General features: G+C 37.0%; 1 protein-coding gene across 2 annotated transcripts; it reads left to right on the forward strand.

Moving 5' to 3' along the window:
• Nucleotides 1-267: 267 nt before the first annotated feature.
• On the forward strand, nucleotides 268-16,241 carry LOC109049107 (paralemmin-1-like). 2 transcript variants are annotated; one of them, XM_019066805.2, is made up of 7 exons: nucleotides 268-689; nucleotides 6,382-6,427; nucleotides 8,972-9,052; nucleotides 13,875-13,996; nucleotides 14,094-14,151; nucleotides 14,274-14,295; nucleotides 14,502-16,241. In XM_019066805.2, exons 2-7 carry the CDS (start codon nucleotides 6,383-6,385, stop codon nucleotides 14,903-14,905), a joined length of 732 nt encoding a protein of 243 aa, XP_018922350.1. In that variant the 5' UTR covers nucleotides 268-689; nucleotide 6,382; the 3' UTR covers nucleotides 14,906-16,241. The 2 variants fall into 2 exon arrangements, with proteins under 2 accessions (XP_018922350.1, XP_018922342.1); XM_019066797.2 differs by having other exon boundaries at nucleotides 270-689; nucleotides 14,499-16,241.
• The last annotated feature ends 1,178 nt before the right edge of the window (nucleotides 16,242-17,419 follow it).

Raw genomic sequence — 17,419 nt, forward strand, 5'->3', positions numbered from 1 at the left:
TTGTATAATAGGCTACTACTGAACTGAAAGCCTTAACTTCCAATTTTAAACAATATTAACAAAACGAAAGGTGTAAAGTTATAGGCTACTTTATATATAAAGGAATGGGAATTGGTTAATGAACAGTGAATGGTAACATGTAAACACAAACAGTAACAGGAAATGATCCCCAACACAATAACGTAATGCTACAATGTACAATGAATCTGTCGTGTGCTTTGAGTTTGTGTTTACATCGTTTTACAGCCCCTGAAGTGTCCGGAGGGAGGCGTATCCAAGCATCTCCTCTCACTCTCACCAGGAGGAGGAGGAGAAGCCAGACATTGCCCTTAACACGCTCGCGGAGTAACTGTCGCGCGGGAAACAAAGGCTCAGCTGCTGTGAAGTCAACAGTCGCGCGCTCCATCCCGAAGCCATGTGAGAGTCTGCTGCTGCTGCTGCAAAGGGACGCCAGAACACGTTCATCGTCGGGTTGAGTGCCGCTCCCCGGAAAACAGAGACCACACGTCCCCGCCAAGAGCTGTATTTGCAACCAGCGAGAGTCACCGAATTAATGCCCATCATTAGAAAGTAGTAGCCCAGTCATATCGATCGCCTGTATCGTTTACGCCTTCTAACGGGGGTTTGTTTTCTTCTGAGCGAGCGCGAGAGAAACATTCGCTATCAAAAGGGAACGGTCTGACAATTGAGTAAGTATTCATTTCAGAACAATTGATATTTTCTTGCGGGTTTTAGTGTTTTTCGTTTCCTGACATCTCTAATTTGCTGTTATGCTGTATGCTTGGTATGGCGATGGCGCTTTAAATCGTCTGAATATCTTGAATACATTTCAACAACCGATTGCAATGTTACAATGCGAGATAAGTTACATTTTCCTTTTCGCAGGGAATACAGATGGGTTAATAAGCTATGTGAAAGTTATGTCTTTCATCATGTTAACATAAATTGCAGCATTAGTATCTTCTGTAATGGCCCAATAACACGCTGGTGCGTTTTGCAGCGCATCCCCGTGGTACGTGCTCGGGTGTGGGAGAACCACATCTAGTAATATACTGATGAAACTGGGTGGGATGATCCAATATGGCCGTGTGGACCTGGATATTTAGCAGCATATGATGTAAAATATCTTCGTACTTTGGATTTTGGCCATTTAACAGTTCAAATGTGAAATAATTTCCCCGCGCGTGGAATCAAGTACGCCTCACATCTGACAGGATTCTGACGCGTTTTATTCTGTCAAATCTTCTCCACACCCACCGCGTCCATGCTGCGTTCATTCAACAACTGGAAATGCTTTATGTTCGACAAGGGCAAGATGGGAACCATGAAGCTCTTTGTATTATACATATTAAGTAAAATAGCTAATCTTTAATAGTTGTGAAATGTGTCGTTTTGTGTGGAGAATAACAAGACGCACACGAAGGGGGAATTGGACGGTGATGTCAGCCCTGGAACAAATCCAGTGCTAAAGCTTTGTCAGTCAGGTTTAAGCTCCTATGAACATTTGAGGCACTAAGTCATTTGATCCACCAAAGCAGGTTGATGGAAAAAAAATCAATGACTTCTTCTGAAATTAGGTGTGGTGCTCTATAAGTTACAGTGCATTATTATGAGTTGTACAAATGTTATATCCTATTGGGTATGACAAGAGTTCATGAAGAAGAACCACAGAAACTCTTTGGAAGGATTTCTTAATTTAGCTTTAGAATAATAGAATTAGAAGCCTGTGGGCATTTCTTATGGGTGTTTAGAATAGTTTAATTTATAATATAAACAAGGCCTGTGGTTAATAATACTTAAAAAGATCTTTCACATTTTTGTTTAAGCAATAAGATGTGAGAGGAATTGATAAAGGATCCCTTAAAGGGGTCATATGATGCGATTTCAATTTTTCCTTTCTCTATGGAGTGTTACAAGCTCTTGATGGATTAAGAAGATCTGTAAAGTTGCAAAGACTAAAGTTTCAAATCCAAAGAGATATTCTCTATAAAAGTTAACACTTGTCCACGCCCTCCTAAAACGACTTGTTCTTACACGCCCCCACATCTCTACGTCAGTATGTGGGAAGATTTGCAAAACGCCGCTCAAATTCACACAAAGTAAGAAGGCGTACCTTTTATTCTCGCTGTTGCCGCCAGCGCCATTTCATGGAGAAGCTGTGTGTTTCATTGTGAAAGTGAAACTACTTTGTTTGGCCTTCCAAAAGAGCACAATATCCACTTCGTCATGCCTAGAGCTGATCTGTGCTGGTCGCTGAGGAAATACATCAACTTCGCGCTCACCGTGGACGAAGCGGAGTCCAGCCCGGGGTCGTCACATGTGGTTGCCGCAACCCCCGGTTGCTCCTTCGTCGAATCCGCCGGCCGTTCCTCGTTTATAGCCGCTGGCTGCCGCTGTTTTTTGATCGTTTTATACGGTTTTCGTTCTTCATTTTTAGATGCATGTTTCATTTTTTTTTTTTTTTGACCTTGTAATATTTAATGAAAAATTGGAAATGCCATAACTGGACCTTCCGGTGCAAACAACAGATTTATCTCTGGTGACATGGCAGGAATTCTCCAATCATTTTGTCCGCTTTAACCCCACCACTGCAAGCTCGCGTTCAATCACCAAGTACAGCCTTAATCAATTATACTTGCCTGGTATTATGCAATTAGTTATGTGGTCACATGGGGTCTGTCACTTCATGGGTGTAGCCATCCAGCAGAAAAGACTCTTGACAGCTGCCATGATTTGACAGTTAAGACTGAACAGCTCTGGACTGTCACTGATATTTTAACCTTTCACCTATATCTCTTCCTTTCACTATCAGAACTCTGTAGCAGATAATAACCTGTAACAGACTCTCCTCATTTACTCAAGCCCTTCCTGCTCACTCCAGCCCTTATGAAAATATCTTTATGACTGCTACAAAACACGAGTGCACACTTAATGACTTTTTTTTCCACAAATGGCCAATTTAGAGAAGACATTTAACCACAGCTAAAGTCCATTTAAATATTTTGGATGAAGTGGTTATGGACTACATTTGCTTAGGGTGGAAAATCCACTTAAATTTTATGAATTGCAAGACAGTCATCTCTAAAATCCCATCTCTAAAAAACAGGAGGTTCCAGCAAGATTAACTATTGAAGTGTAACAGCTATAAAAAAGTGACCTACATTCTATATGTTTGAAATCTATATGTATGCACTCATGATCTAACAGTTTTAGGAGGTTAGTATCCTCGTTTCCTTTTCTTCTCCCCATGGTTGGTTGGGCCCTGGCTCATGGGATGTCTCAGAAAAAAGGGAGTGGATGAAACTATTGGTACCGTCCTTTACTAGTCAAGCTGGACCTTCTCAAAATCCTCATGTTGAAGTTTCTCAAGTCTCCCTCCCACATTCCTTGCAATCAAATAGCACTTAGTATGTAACACTGTTTGTGTTCATGGCAGTAACACTACAAATGAACTGATTGAACATCTGCAGTTTGCAGTAACAAGAATTCTTTCAGATGGCATGAATTGCTTAATGTAGTGGGCTTAAAATTGAGTTATATACCCTACAAGCCATTTAAATCTACCAAGAGAGGACTCTCAGGAAAGGTTCACATCACCATAAAGATGGGCCTGCTTTGTCGTTACTGTCATTGTAATTTGTAATTGGAATCCAATGCATAAATAGGACCTGACATTTTTGACACCCCAAAGTTTATTCCATATACACAAAAAGAAGCCTTTGGTTAATGTTGTGGCATGTTTTTTCATACATTCTATTTTCTCTATAGAAATCTAGCAATGATTATCTATTGGCTGCTCTTTGTCACTTTTGGCATTTTAAACACTTTTGTTGGCCAGAGAGTGAACCAGTGAAAAGGTCACAGCATGGCTTCAGTGTGTTGCCCAGCAGTGGACTAGAGAGGGGAAACAAGCTGTAAGATAAGTGCACCCACACTGGAGACTTCACAGATTGGATAAAGCTGGCCAGTGTTGTGTTTTTCCTGGACTCCCAAGTGCTTTTCCAATGCTGTCAATGAGATGTGGCGAAAGGAAATGGCTGCATGGTGTTGAAACTTTTCAAAGAGTTTCTCTTCATTCCTCCATTCCTAAACCACTGATGCAGTCTTGTACTAATTTGCATAGAGTTTTAGTGAAATTTATTGCAGATTAGTTGAACAAACCCAACTAAACAACTGGTGAGATTACATGCATGTTATTGAGAGGAAGAGGATTAATAATAATAATAATAATAATAATAATATTAATGATAATGTTTATTCTGAAAATTAACACACTATTGTCCTTTCATGATAATAATCAGAATCAACCATACAATTTAAAAACAGTGAAATCAAAAGGTGTCTGTCTACTAGAGATTATACAGAAACATTTGGTGTCAGACTCAGGATATCAGGATATGTCAATGAATTTTAAAATTATGATTTTCAGGGCTTGAAAAGTTATGGAAATAAATAAAAACAGAGTTAATAATTTGATTTTACAACGTTTATATAAGTTTTTCTATTTCAGCATTACAAATTGATTTTGTGAGCGCAATATTTATTTTTATTATACAGTATTTTTATTGAATATTGTATATACAGTCAAAAATGTCTGGGAAAAAACATGGAAATTCATTGTATGTATGCATTGTATTCCACACACACACACACACACACACACACACACAAACACACACACACACACACATATATGCTTGAGCAAACGGTTATTACATGTTTTGTCAAGTGTTATCCCTGCTGCTTATTGCTTTTGTTACCGTCCATGTTGCTCCACTTTTCATGAGTGGGCTTACTCCATGAATCATCCTCGGCGTGATCTCAAGTGCTGCATTTGTGACTATCTACACTAGTGGTTTAAAATGTAGGTGTTAATGCAACATTGAGTGTTTTTACACCGAGGAGTGGGTCTGGGGTGAGTTTGAGTTCAACAGTTATTCCATCGGTCAACAGTTAATACTTTGGTCTGAATGTACAGAAGTAAATCAATTAAGCCAGTGGTTCCCAATCCTGGTTCTGGAGAACCCCAACACTGCACATTTTAGATGTCTCCCTATTCAAACACACCTGATTCAACTCACCAGCTCATTAGTGATGACTCCAAGACCTCAAACGTGTGTGTCAGATAACATGTGTGTCAGATCAAAAACGTGCAGTGTTGGGGGTTCTCCAGGACCAGGTTTTGGGTGTGTTGGATTAGAGACGTTAGATTTTATCTTGCATGATCAGTTCCATTGTAAGTGATACTTTAGGTCTAAAAACAGAGAGAGATAACATATCGACAAACATTCCCTGTGAGAGAGTGAACATGTGACTGGCTGTGCTCGGGTGGGCCATTGAGATCACCAATCAGCTGAATGACTCTCCCCTGCAGCCATTTCCAGGAGAGAAGCTCTTTTTCTATGGACCAGCGCAGAAGCCTGCAGTAAAACAGGCTTTGACAAAAGACATCATTGTATCAGGTTCAACATGACTATCCACTACCTATGTTCCCATTCCATGGCTGACCTCTTTTTTATATCCGTGTCTCTTTTCCTTTGATATTTTTTGTAAGTTTCCTCAATCCATGCATTGTATGTTTTGCCTCCTTCTCACAGGATGCTCATCAGTTTAGCCAACAAATAACCACAAATGGAGGGTCTTGTTTGGACTGCTTGTATTGATATTTACCCTGGCTTGACTTTTCTGTCATGTTATACATGCAAAGAGGAGTTTTGGTTTCTCTTTAACAGTATACCCATATCAAAGTCCTACAGAACTATTGGAGTCAGCAACATTGGTCTTCCTTTGGCTTTGAGCTTGAAGTTGGAGCTCTGGAATCAATTTAGTGAGGAATGCAAAGGACTGTTAACAGTCTTGAAATTTGCATGCCATTCATAACTTCTCCCTTCATCACTGCTGGACTGGTGTTTTCCACTGCTGTGAAAAAGATTTGCAATATATATAGGCTCATATCTGGAGTTTGATTTCTGAAATGAAAAAAAGAGCTGCCCACTTCTTTTATCGATTCTCATCTACATGTTTTCCCTCGAAGGAGAGAAGTGCAAAACACTCTTGACAGGCTATAGGCTAATATTTTACAGGAGCAAAGCAGGCGGAGACATAAAACAGGGTCCATCTATAATACATAGTGAAAGTGTACAAGACATTAGTTCAGATTTGCAGGTATAGTAGCGTACAAAGTAAGGAAATGAAGTGTGTAAAGATCAGGCAGGGATCTGGCCATGCATTATGAAACAAACATAATACACTGAATGTTATATTTTCAGGTAAATGAAAAGTGATCCTTATTACTCCATTACTCCTGTAATGACTCCTGTAATAATAAAAATGTAATTACTCCTGTAATAATAAAAAAGTAATTTCACTGCTTTCTTGCAGGATGTCGGACGCTTTGTCACAGCAAGAGAGACTTCGGGCCATTGCTGTAAGTAAATAATTACACTAATTCTAATTTATTTATATTAGGGCTTCCACAATTAATCAAAAGTAATTGATAATAAAAATAATGAATTCCATTATCGATTAGTCGGGTTTGTGTGCTGTGCACAGAGGAGCTTCATCAGTGACATCACTTTACAGTAGTGAAACACACATTTCTTTTAGGAAAATGCATTTAAATGTCACAGCCCTGCTGTGGGAAAAGTACACAACCCAGGTTGTAGTAAACATGGAATAACATGTTTTTTCCACATACATTACTGTTAAAAAAATTTGGAGTCCAAACTTTTTTTTTTTAATCATAAATCATAAATGGATATGAGCATGAGAGACATCTTTCAAAAACTTACAAAATCTTACCAACCCCAAACATGTGAACAGTAGTGCATGCTGAAAATAAAATTAATATTTTTATATTATTAATCGAAGAAATATGCAACTCGGTTGTTATATTGCTATATACTAATCACTCAGAACCAGAATGAGGACAGATGTCAGGATACAGATCAGATGCACAGAAGGCCTAAGTGATGTTAGTCTTATGAGGCATCATGCTCCTACAGTATGTCAGTGACCGTCTATAAAGGCTAATGTATGTCCAACCATCAGCACTAAAGCACTTCTGTGTGTTTAATTATTGAAGTGGGTTTAGCATTGTTTTGTGAACAACTAGATTAATGTTGCCTTTAACTGCTCCCGTTTATCTGTCTTCTGAGAAGAGGAGACTTCCTGGATGAATGTACATGGTCAAGAGTTTTATAGGGAGTTGTGCATTTCAGTTTAATGAAACTCTGCCTACTATGTTCACACAGGAGCAGAATATGGCTGTCGGCAATTATATCAAGTGCTAAATACAGCTTTATGTCATTAGAAGGTTTTAGATCCAGTCACTATCTGGGTTTCCATCCAAAGTTGCGAATTTAACTTATGTGCAAAATTGGAATATCGCACAAAACATTTGCGAACAAGCACCGTTTCCATCCAAAGAGTCAAAGAGAACAAAATCATCACTTCCTGATAAACTGGCACTATACATCACTAAGAAAAGTAAGAGAAGGTACTGAATATAATAATTTTCCTATATAATAAATTACTTGCACCTCAGAAAGAGCAGACGAAACACAATGAATGTGGTTATTGCTTTCAGGGGTGGATTCTGCTGTTTGGGAATGCAGTCGTTTAACAGTTCTGGGAGGCAATTATACAGAAATACTTTGATGACAAATTTTGCTCGGACATTTCTGAATGACCATAACAACATTTTAGATACTGTGGAATTAGGTCAGTCCGCTGGTTAGTCAGGATTTACCGTCCCATAGTGCAATGTCACATGACTATTTTGATGCGCTTAGAGGAATTTATTCGCAAAATGCATTTCCATCTCCCATTATTCGCATTAACCCTTTTTCGCACTAGTCAAAAACCACCTCAAGTGAGCGTAAAAACTTTTTTGCAAATTAAGGCATTTTATTTAAAAATTCAGCATTTCCATCACTAGATTCTGATGCTATACTTCAAAATGCTGGAAACCCAGCTACTGTCTTTTATCAGATCCTCTCCTGTCAGTTTTGTGGCCTGGGCGTCACCCAAATGCTGCATTATACATTCAGTTAAAAATATATATATATTTTAAAGCCACTGTTGGTTAATTAAGATTTGACGGATGAACTAGCACCTCAATTGGACTTGTTTATTGAATAATGTTTTATTGAGATCGACTTTCCAGTGTTATGGAAGTCAGCATCTTTGATATTTACTTCAGTCACTGTCACTATGGTTATTTACCATACCGAGGTGTTATTTACAGCTACTGTGGAAATAAAATAAAAAAGGCTCTTTACTTTAGTTATTTGTTCATACAGATTTTATTCAATTCTCTCCTGTAATCGGTTGTATGAGCAGAACAATTCAACACACCTGCTATTAAATATGTAATAAATATAATGTTCATATTTTAATAAATGTTGTCAAATACATTTGTATACATTTACATTGGGTTTTTTGTAGTTTACTGAAATTAAACCCCCCTAATTTTTTGAAAAGAAAAAAACTAAATCTGAAAATAATAATAATAATAAAAATAATATATATATATATATATATATATATATATATATATATATATATATACACACACACACACTCACACACACACATTTTATTTCAGCTAGTTGCTGAGGGAATATTTATAATTTTTATTTAGGTTAACCTTATGTACTAAAATAACTAAAACGGAAATAAAATTTTATAGACATAATAGAAATGACAAACACAACAAAATTACAAAAACTTTAACTAAAATTAAAATTTTATTGAAAATATAACAATTAAAAATATTAATAAATGTGTATAAAACTATAATAATATCTTCTGACAATCAACACAGATTGTCAAAAGTATCCAATAATAATGAATTCTTATATCTTGAACTAAATCAGTTTTGCTAACTGAGATTTGCACAGAGGTTAATTGATTTTTTGAAGTGGGAAGTTCAGTATCTTTTAACAGAGTTTAATATTTTGTCTTTCAGGAGAAGAGAAAGAGAGAGGCTGAGATTGAGAACAAAAGAAGACAGCTTGAGGATGACCGCAGACAACTCCAGCATCTCAAGGTACCATGAAATATGTGATGGAGTTGTCTTCCATCATTGTTTTTACTGTGTTCTTATTGTTTTTGGTACATTGTTATAATATTCACGGCAGGGTTTGATCCTATGCATTTCCTGATCTAGCTGAGTGGCTGTGGCAGTAAGAAGTGAAAACTTGAGGGGAAGCACTCATTTTAGCTAATTTATGGAAATGTTTGTGCAAATGTGTTTTGATTTATCCATCCTCTTTTTAATGGCATTAACTGTATCTACTTAACTCTTCTTCCTAATTCTCATGTATAAATCATATTGTGAGACAAGTTTATTTTATAAAAACATGGTATGTTCAAATTAGTAAGAAGTGGAAAAAGTTGTACTTAAGATGGCCATCACTAGTAGTAACTTGGGAGAGGTGGACGGAAAGAGCTTGTGAAAGAGATTATTGTGGTGCTGTGTAAGAATGTAAAACTCCAGCCTCAGTGTTGTGGAGGGGAGTTAGTACTGTTTTAAGTACTTGGCAGTTCTAGTTTCAGACTGTTTTTATAAATAAACTTTGTTTTAAGCTTAAACATATTTATTTGCACATTATGCACATCTTCCTGAAATATGTCCCCCTTTTTGGACGCCAGCTTTGCTCCCGAGATTTTGATCCTCCTTGTGACCACTCGGGTTGTTATCACAGCATAATAGCTAATATGTTGCAGATATGTTTTAGAAAGCTAAGCAGGTGTTTGCTGTTGTCATCATTCAGACGGCTGTCAGAGGTTAAGAGTCAGAGTGCTGTGGCATCTCTTCCTTATGTAATTTACTGTCTGTCTGGTCCCACACTTCAAATTTCTTTTTAAAGCCCTAGTGTTGAAATTCATAATGTGAGAATGATTTTTCGCGATTTAGAAGTTGCTGAAAGGAGTGGGGGAGGTTTTAGCAGCAGTTTCCTGTTTGAGGGGACAAGGGAAAAAATCTGTATCCTCCCTTTAAGTTCTGCTTTGTTATGGAAAGTCAGTCCGTCTCGCAAATTTTCTGTTTTAAAAAGCTCATGTACAATCATGTGTTTTCAGGGTTTAAACAAATAATAATATTGTTATTTAATAAAAAATAATATAATAATAATAATAATATTAAACACAGAAGCTGTCAAGTTTAATATAACTTTTCACAGACATGCTCATGCATATTTAATGGTCATAAATATTTTAAATGTATGCAATAATAAATTATAATTTCATTATTTGACAGCAGCCAAACAATCAGGAGGTTATATAAACAGTTCATTAATTAACTATATATATGGAATATGTCATTCGTTTTATGATTTTTATGATCTCTGAATGCCTGCATACATTATTACCACAGTTATTTTCATAACCAAAAAAATGAAAACTGTTAAATTTATGCAAATCCTAAAGATCCCAAGTCTGCTGCAGAGGATCCATGGTCAAAAATAGCTTGCCTGCGTGCCTATCCTCATCTCCCAAGTATCCGGCAAGGCCATTGTTTCCCTTTTTTTATCTGTCACAACGTGATATTTTTTGTTTGTTAGTTTTATACCTGCCATTGTTTTTTGTGCATAAGGGATTTTGCTCAGTAGGGAACAATGGAGCAGGCTTTAGTTTCCAACCGTGCGAGACTCAGATTCTTTGTCCTCCCTTCTGTGCTGGAATTGTAATGCGTGTGCATGTGGATGGGTGTGAACATGTGGTGATGTCAGCATATCTGTCACCATGCCAGAATTTGGGGTCACAAAGCCAAAACAGAGGGAGGGGGCTGAGAGATGAGAAAGAGAGCAGGGGAGGGTCATTTTGGATCCGTTTCGAACGTGGACACTTAAGTCACAAAGTATATACAAAATGAAGTAACTTGTTGCTAATTGTATGTGAAGGATTACGTCTGATACTGACCCAGTTTCATAAGAACAGGGAGTAGGTAAGAAGGCAGAATAAAAGATCACATGTTGAAGATTGTTTTTCCATTTGGGCATTTCAGACTGCAAATGTGATTGTGCTTTTTCAATGAATGAGCCTTTTTGACATTCTGCGAATCCATTTCTTTCTTGTAATGATGGGACTTTTTGTCCATTCAGTAATATATTTGAGTTCATTTTCCCTTTAAAATACTAATTGCAAACACACTTTCTTAGCAAGGAAAGAAATGTCTTGAGTATAATAGTGATTAAACTATTAAGAGTGGACTTGCTATAGAGAGCACTGGGACTTTTCTCAGTGGGCTGCTTGAAGGGAAGAAGTTCCAACATCCTCAGACCGGCCCATTTACAATTCAGGGATGGATCCTGTGCTGCTTGTGTGGTTTACTATTACTGAATGCCTCTGCTTTCTTCATCTCTCTCTCTCTCTCTCTCTCTCTCTCTCTCTCTTTTTTTACCATACCATACTAGTCTAGCAGATGAGGTCTCTTGTTTGTCCATTGACCTTCTTCATGATTTGTTATTTTTGTGGTCTTCACCTCACCTTTCCTCTCCTCATTTCATCCCACTTTTTTCATTCTCTTCTCTAGAGACCTGTCTGAATGAATCTTTTGGATGTCAGCCTTACAGAGCTCAGACACCAATGTCTATACAGTAGAAATTAGTGACCTAATCCATTTTATTTATGTATTTATTTATTCATTCTTTCTTAATGTTTTATTTATTTATTCTCAAATTATGTCATCACCTACAACTCAGCCTCATTTTTTGAGCAGGTTTTCAGCTCTTTGTGAAACAACAGGTGTTATCAAGAGCTCTGTGATGTTTCTCTTCTGTCTTGTCTTATCATGGGTCTTCAGTTCACAGTTTGATGTTCAGCAGATGTTTGTTTTTATCTGCTGCAGGTTCAACAGCCTCTTCTGTCTCCGCTGCACTTGAATAGAAACAGCACTGTTGGCAGCAGCAGTAGTTTGTAATGCTAAACTAGTTTGCTTACGCTTATGCCGTTAATCACTACTACTGTGTTTTGTTTAAGTTTTTTGTTTTTCTAATATTGTTTAGGTTCTGGTTGCTAGTTTGGTTATAGTGTTTTTTTTATGTTTGTAAATTTGTTTATGTTTTTTTATGGGCGGAGCTTAGGTGGAGGCAGAAAGATTGCCCTGATTACTTCACCAACACTAGCTAGCAGGTTTTGTTTCCTTGTTTTTTAACAATGACTGGAGAAAATTCGATTTTATCTGAATATGTAATGTCATTGTCATTGTTATTTGAAAATGTTAACTTTAATGGAAGGAACTAGATTGGTCGGCTCTAGATTGGTTCTTAATCACTGAGTGGAAGGACGATCTGACACACCTACCAGATAAAGTAAATAGAAACTGAGGCCATATAAATCTTTAGATGCATGTAACTAAGTACTAACAGTGGCAGTAACCAAATGTAACTACTTGAACACACCTGACACATGACATGGGCCTTCACTGTTCCCTCTCTATATTAGAAATTGAGACGACACAACCGGTTTCTTTATGTTTAGTCTCTGGTCGTTAGTTAACTTGTTCCCCAATTTCTTATTAGGTGGGCATGCAGAAGAAATCTTTAGATTCGTAACCAAACCATAATCCATGAAAGACAACAGTTTATGTAACCTTAACTGATACTGTGGGCTGCAAATGCGAACATTTTTTGATGATTGTTTCTGTCCAGTCCGCTCGTTTTATTACATTTAACCACAGCTGTCGTTTTTTTGTCTGGCAATGGCAGCGTGTATGTGATAAAATTTCTAATTGGAGTGTCTACCCCATTGATTCTGACACTCAAAGATGACATTTTAAGCTCCTTATGTAGCCGACTCTGCGCTGGTTTGTATTGGCCTCCCCCAGTTATTTCTTTGTTTTGCCTCCAGCTAATGATGTGACAAAATTGTGACATCGGCACTAAAAGGGTCTATTCAGTGAAAAAGGCGGTCGTTCTTTGTTTTGGTCTTTGTAGGGAGGTCTTCACTTTTTATCATATGACAGGTGACTGGATGCAATGGGTTGAAATTCCAAATGACTCTAAAGTTATCCTGTATGCCAGGATGCCTTGAATTGCTAATTGCAGTCCAGTGCCATCTCTAGTGCCACCTATGCTTGCACCCGAAATGTCTTCCATCCCTGTGCCAGACACAGATGACAGAATTCTCTTCAGACAGCAGTGGTTCATTCTGGTCCTGCCAATCTAACCGGTCTGTCTCTTAACAACATGGACTAGAAGCTCTGGCAGGAAGCCCTGTTTGAGCAGGCGCCTGTCAAAATCTTTCACTCTCCAGAAATGTGCACAGTGTGCATTAGCTGCCATGGAGAATGCCCTAAAGTGAAAAACTAATGGACAGCTAATGGTCATGTGCTACATAAACCTTAATGGTGCAGATTTGTTTACGTCAGCGCAAGGAATCAGACTGACATGATCTCATTTTTCAAGAGCTCATTTTGTCAATATCATGCAATTAGGGACCATGATATAACAGTTATATACTTTTACTCAGCAAGAATGCATTACATTGATCAAAAGTTACAGTTAAGACATTTATAATGTTACAAAATATTTCTATCTCAAATAAATTCTGTTCTTTTGAACTTTTTAATCATCAATAAAATAAAAAAAAAGTATCATGGTTTCTACAAAAATGAGCAGCATATTAGAATGATTTTAAAAGGATCGTGTGACACTGAAGACTGGAGTAATGGCACCTGTAAATTCATCTTTGTAATCATGAATAAATTACAATTTAAAACATATATTTAAATAGAAAAGCATCATTCTAAATCATAATAAAATATGACAATATTACTGTATAGTATTTGCAAGATGTTTGATGTTAGCTGCTGTTGAAGTGAAGTCCTCTAAAAAGAAATCTCTAAGCCATATGGCCTGTTTTGACAGTCAAAGGCACTGAGAGAGCGATGGCTGTTGGACGGAGCGCCATCCAGTGGAGAGGACGAGGCACAGAAACAACTACAGGAGGATGAAGCCAAGACCAAACTGCTGGAGCAGACCATCCTCAGGTTAAGACCAGTCATTCAGTCATTTAACACCTTTCTTAGTCCCAGACAAAATTCTAGCATACATTGCTCATGTTCACTTACCTTTTTTCATTAACAGACTAGAACAGGAGATTGATGAGCTTGAGACTGGCGTGCCTTTGAATAAAGGAGAAAATGTAAGCTATGAACTCTGCTCAGTGTGATTTTTAAGTATATTTTGCATGTCTGTTTAGTTTAGTGAAGGTTTTAATGCCAATAATTATAATAATGAATTTCTTTCATATGCCTCCTCTACTAGTCACCTGATGGTCCAGTGAAGGGTGAGTGTGAGAATATACTGTATATTTTAATATTTGAGTTCTCCATCATCTCTGTTTTCACAAGCTATACAAATATAACAGAAAGTATTGACTTGTTATGAATTTGTTTTTGCAGTTATGTGATTTCACTGTTGTCATTTGAAAGAGCCAATGTTGGCATAAACAGTAGTGCAAGTTAAATTAGTCTCTTTCTCTGTCCCCAGTAGTTGAGAATGGCATACAGCAGCCCAGCCCCAACGCAGATCAAAATAGCAAGAAACAGATCACAGGCATCGAGGCCAAACTGGAGTGCACCAACCCTGATGTAGCCATTGAGAATGCCAGCGCAGATCATCCCGTCACCATGGTGTTCATGGGCTACAAGAATGTAGAGGATGAGGCTGAGACCAAGAAGGCACTGGGCATAGAGGAGACAGTGAAAGCTGAATTTGTGGTCATTGAGGACGGCGAGAGCAAAGGCGGAAACGAAGGGGCAAAAGAAGACCAGGCCCCACCTAACGGAAGTGCCTCCAGTCCTGACAAAGCTCAGGAAGAGGCCAAGAAGGAGGAATCAAAAGAAGAAGGTAAATCAAAAGAAAAGCAGCCTTGCAAGTGCTGCACAGTCATGTGAGGGCGACCGCTCACCCTGAAGTTCAGACTCTGACGGAAAACTGACCCCTGACCATAACACAACAATGAAAAAGTATACCCTGTATACTTATAATTAACTTTTGTTGTCTAGTATGTATTTCTTTTCTCTTTTTTTTCTATTAATATTTTTCTATATTTCTGTCTTGACATTTATATATCTATATATACATATATTTTCATTATGTAATCTTATGAAGTCCAGTATTTTGCTTGATGAAGAACAGATAAATGAGGACCACAACAAACTCCACTTTAGACAACGACATGGTTAAAAGAACATTTTTGTGGCCCTCATCCTTATTTTGTGTTAAGAAAAATAAGATGAACATCTCAGTATATATAAAATATCTATTTATCCCCCGTATACATTAGTGTTTTTAAGATATTACTTTATAACTGAGAAGAAATGGTTATATTGATATTACAATATTATGCTTTTAATATATATTTTGAGCCTTTTATTTTTTTTATTTTGTTTTTTTGTTGCCAAATCATCTCAGACCACTGTGAACACTGGTACATGGAGTGTTGTCTTTGTCCACAATTATACATTCTGCTTTACACCTCATAGTAGGCCAATATGTTTGTAAATATGATGCAATTATTTATGACTGTTCATGCTATGATAGTATACATGTAATCATGTTTTATTCAAATAGGCTGCTGTAACTACCCCAGATCCCAGTCATAACCACAGCAGATATGTTTGAACTGTAAATCACTTTTTACAAGATACCCATTTTAAACCCTTTAAATCTCTTTTCTACATGAATGATAACATTGTTAGATATAACTGTAATCAATATTCATTTTTTTGAAAATTTAGTAACATTGCAATGCCTCGTATTACACGTAGCCCATATTAAAAACCATTCTTACAATATGCAAAATATATCTTTATATCATATATTTAAAAAAAGAAAAAAGAATTGTGTGAAATTGAGGGGTTTTGGTTTTAAATGGGTTGCTGTTAGTTGGTATGCCCTCAATTAAACGAGTCCGATATCCATGTTTCAATGTTCAGGCAGTTCATTCACAATGAGGAATCATTCATTAGTGTTAATTCAAGGTAAACAGTCTGGGGTCTAAAACATGTTTCTCATTCTGAGACCACAGCTTTGTAAGTGTAGCTTTGCTGTCTTTCTGGTATTTCAATTTAATGAATTATTTCATTTTGTGTAAGACAGTGTGTGTTGTGGATATCAAATAATGTCATGAGTTATAGGTGCTTTATTGGTATGGCCAATGCCTGTTATGGTCCAAGTGTTTAAATCAGGAACAATGACAATAAACAAAAAAATGTTTGTTTACAGTTATGCATTGGTAATTCTTTGGTAATTAGATTTTTACTCACCTGCAGTCAACAAAGTCTGACACAGTTACGAATGGCAGTCATTTGGGAAATGAATTTTCATTTCCCCAGTGACAAAATGTTAGCATACTGCATGTTTGATGAAGATATTGTCTATTCTAGAGAAACGGTTTCAGGGAACTCATTTAGTTCAAATATTTACTCTGCCATTACTGTTATTGTTTCCGGTGTAATAACTTCAGAATCGATATCAAATTCAGTTCTTGATTGCAAAGCAGTCAACAGACAGATATATCCTGTCAAAAAAAAAAAACATTTTCAAAGGACCCATGTGAGCCTCAAAAAACTTTCTGGTGTATGAAGGTTGCCATCTTCAGGCTGAAATTGAATTTGGTTACCTTGTGAAGCAGCAGTTTTGTAGACTAAAGTGATGCTACTCTTGACTACTGACATGTTATATTCAGAACTGGTGTCAGGGGGAACAACCGGAACCCTGTGATGAGTGGGGCCCATTGTGATCCTCTATGGTAAAGCCTACTTATTGGGCCTGAAGAAGGGGAGGCCCACCCATGAAACCTTTTCCCAGGCACATAAATTTGAGAGACAATGCTGATTATATTAGCACTCCACAAAGATGGTAGATAAATCACTCAAAGATTTAGACCTGAATACATAGGTAGTAACAATATGATGAATTTAGGAATCTTTTGTAATTCATCTCAATGACAAAATGGTGTGTTAAAGTGACAGCTCACCCAAAAATAACAATTATATCATTTACACATCCTGTGTTGTTCCAGATCAGGTGTTGTACACTTTCTAAGCTTTATTTCTTCTGTGAAAACAAAGGTTTTTTTATTTTTTTGTGGAATGTTGTTTTGTTTGTTTCTTTTTCTGTAGAATGTTGGTTAAAAAATGATTCGCTTATTTTTGTGTATACTGGGTTACTCAGAGGGTTTTGTTTTTTATTTTTGGGTGAAATCCCTTTAATTCACACTAATCCATATTGTAAAACAATTAAATGTGCTGTAAGTGATTGATGCTGATCAGTTCATTTGCTCAGTGTCTTTAGGTTTTCTCGAGTCATTTAAATTTTAGACGTAACAGCTGATTTATGCATTTTCCACCCGAATCTCTATTTTCTTCAGATATCATTATAATCTTACTTGTGAACAAATTAAA

This window comes from Cyprinus carpio, chromosome A2 (assembly GCF_018340385.1).
Source record: "Cyprinus carpio isolate SPL01 chromosome A2, ASM1834038v1, whole genome shotgun sequence".
In the NCBI taxonomy this organism is placed as follows: Eukaryota; Metazoa; Chordata; class Actinopteri; order Cypriniformes; family Cyprinidae; genus Cyprinus; species Cyprinus carpio.

Bases quoted from the DNA above. Each gene is read 5' to 3' on its own strand.
- LOC109049107 (XM_019066797.2), top strand. From the start codon at position 6,383: ATGTCGGACGCTTTGTCACAGCAAGAGAGACTTCGGGCCATTGCT. The intron at 13,997-14,093 runs GTTAAGACCAGT...TTTCATTAACAG, and splicing joins CTGGAGCAGACCATCCTCAG to ACTAGAACAGGAGATTGATG. The intron at 14,296-14,498 runs GTGAGTGTGAGA...CTCTGTCCCCAG, and splicing joins ACCTGATGGTCCAGTGAAGG to TAGTTGAGAATGGCATACAG.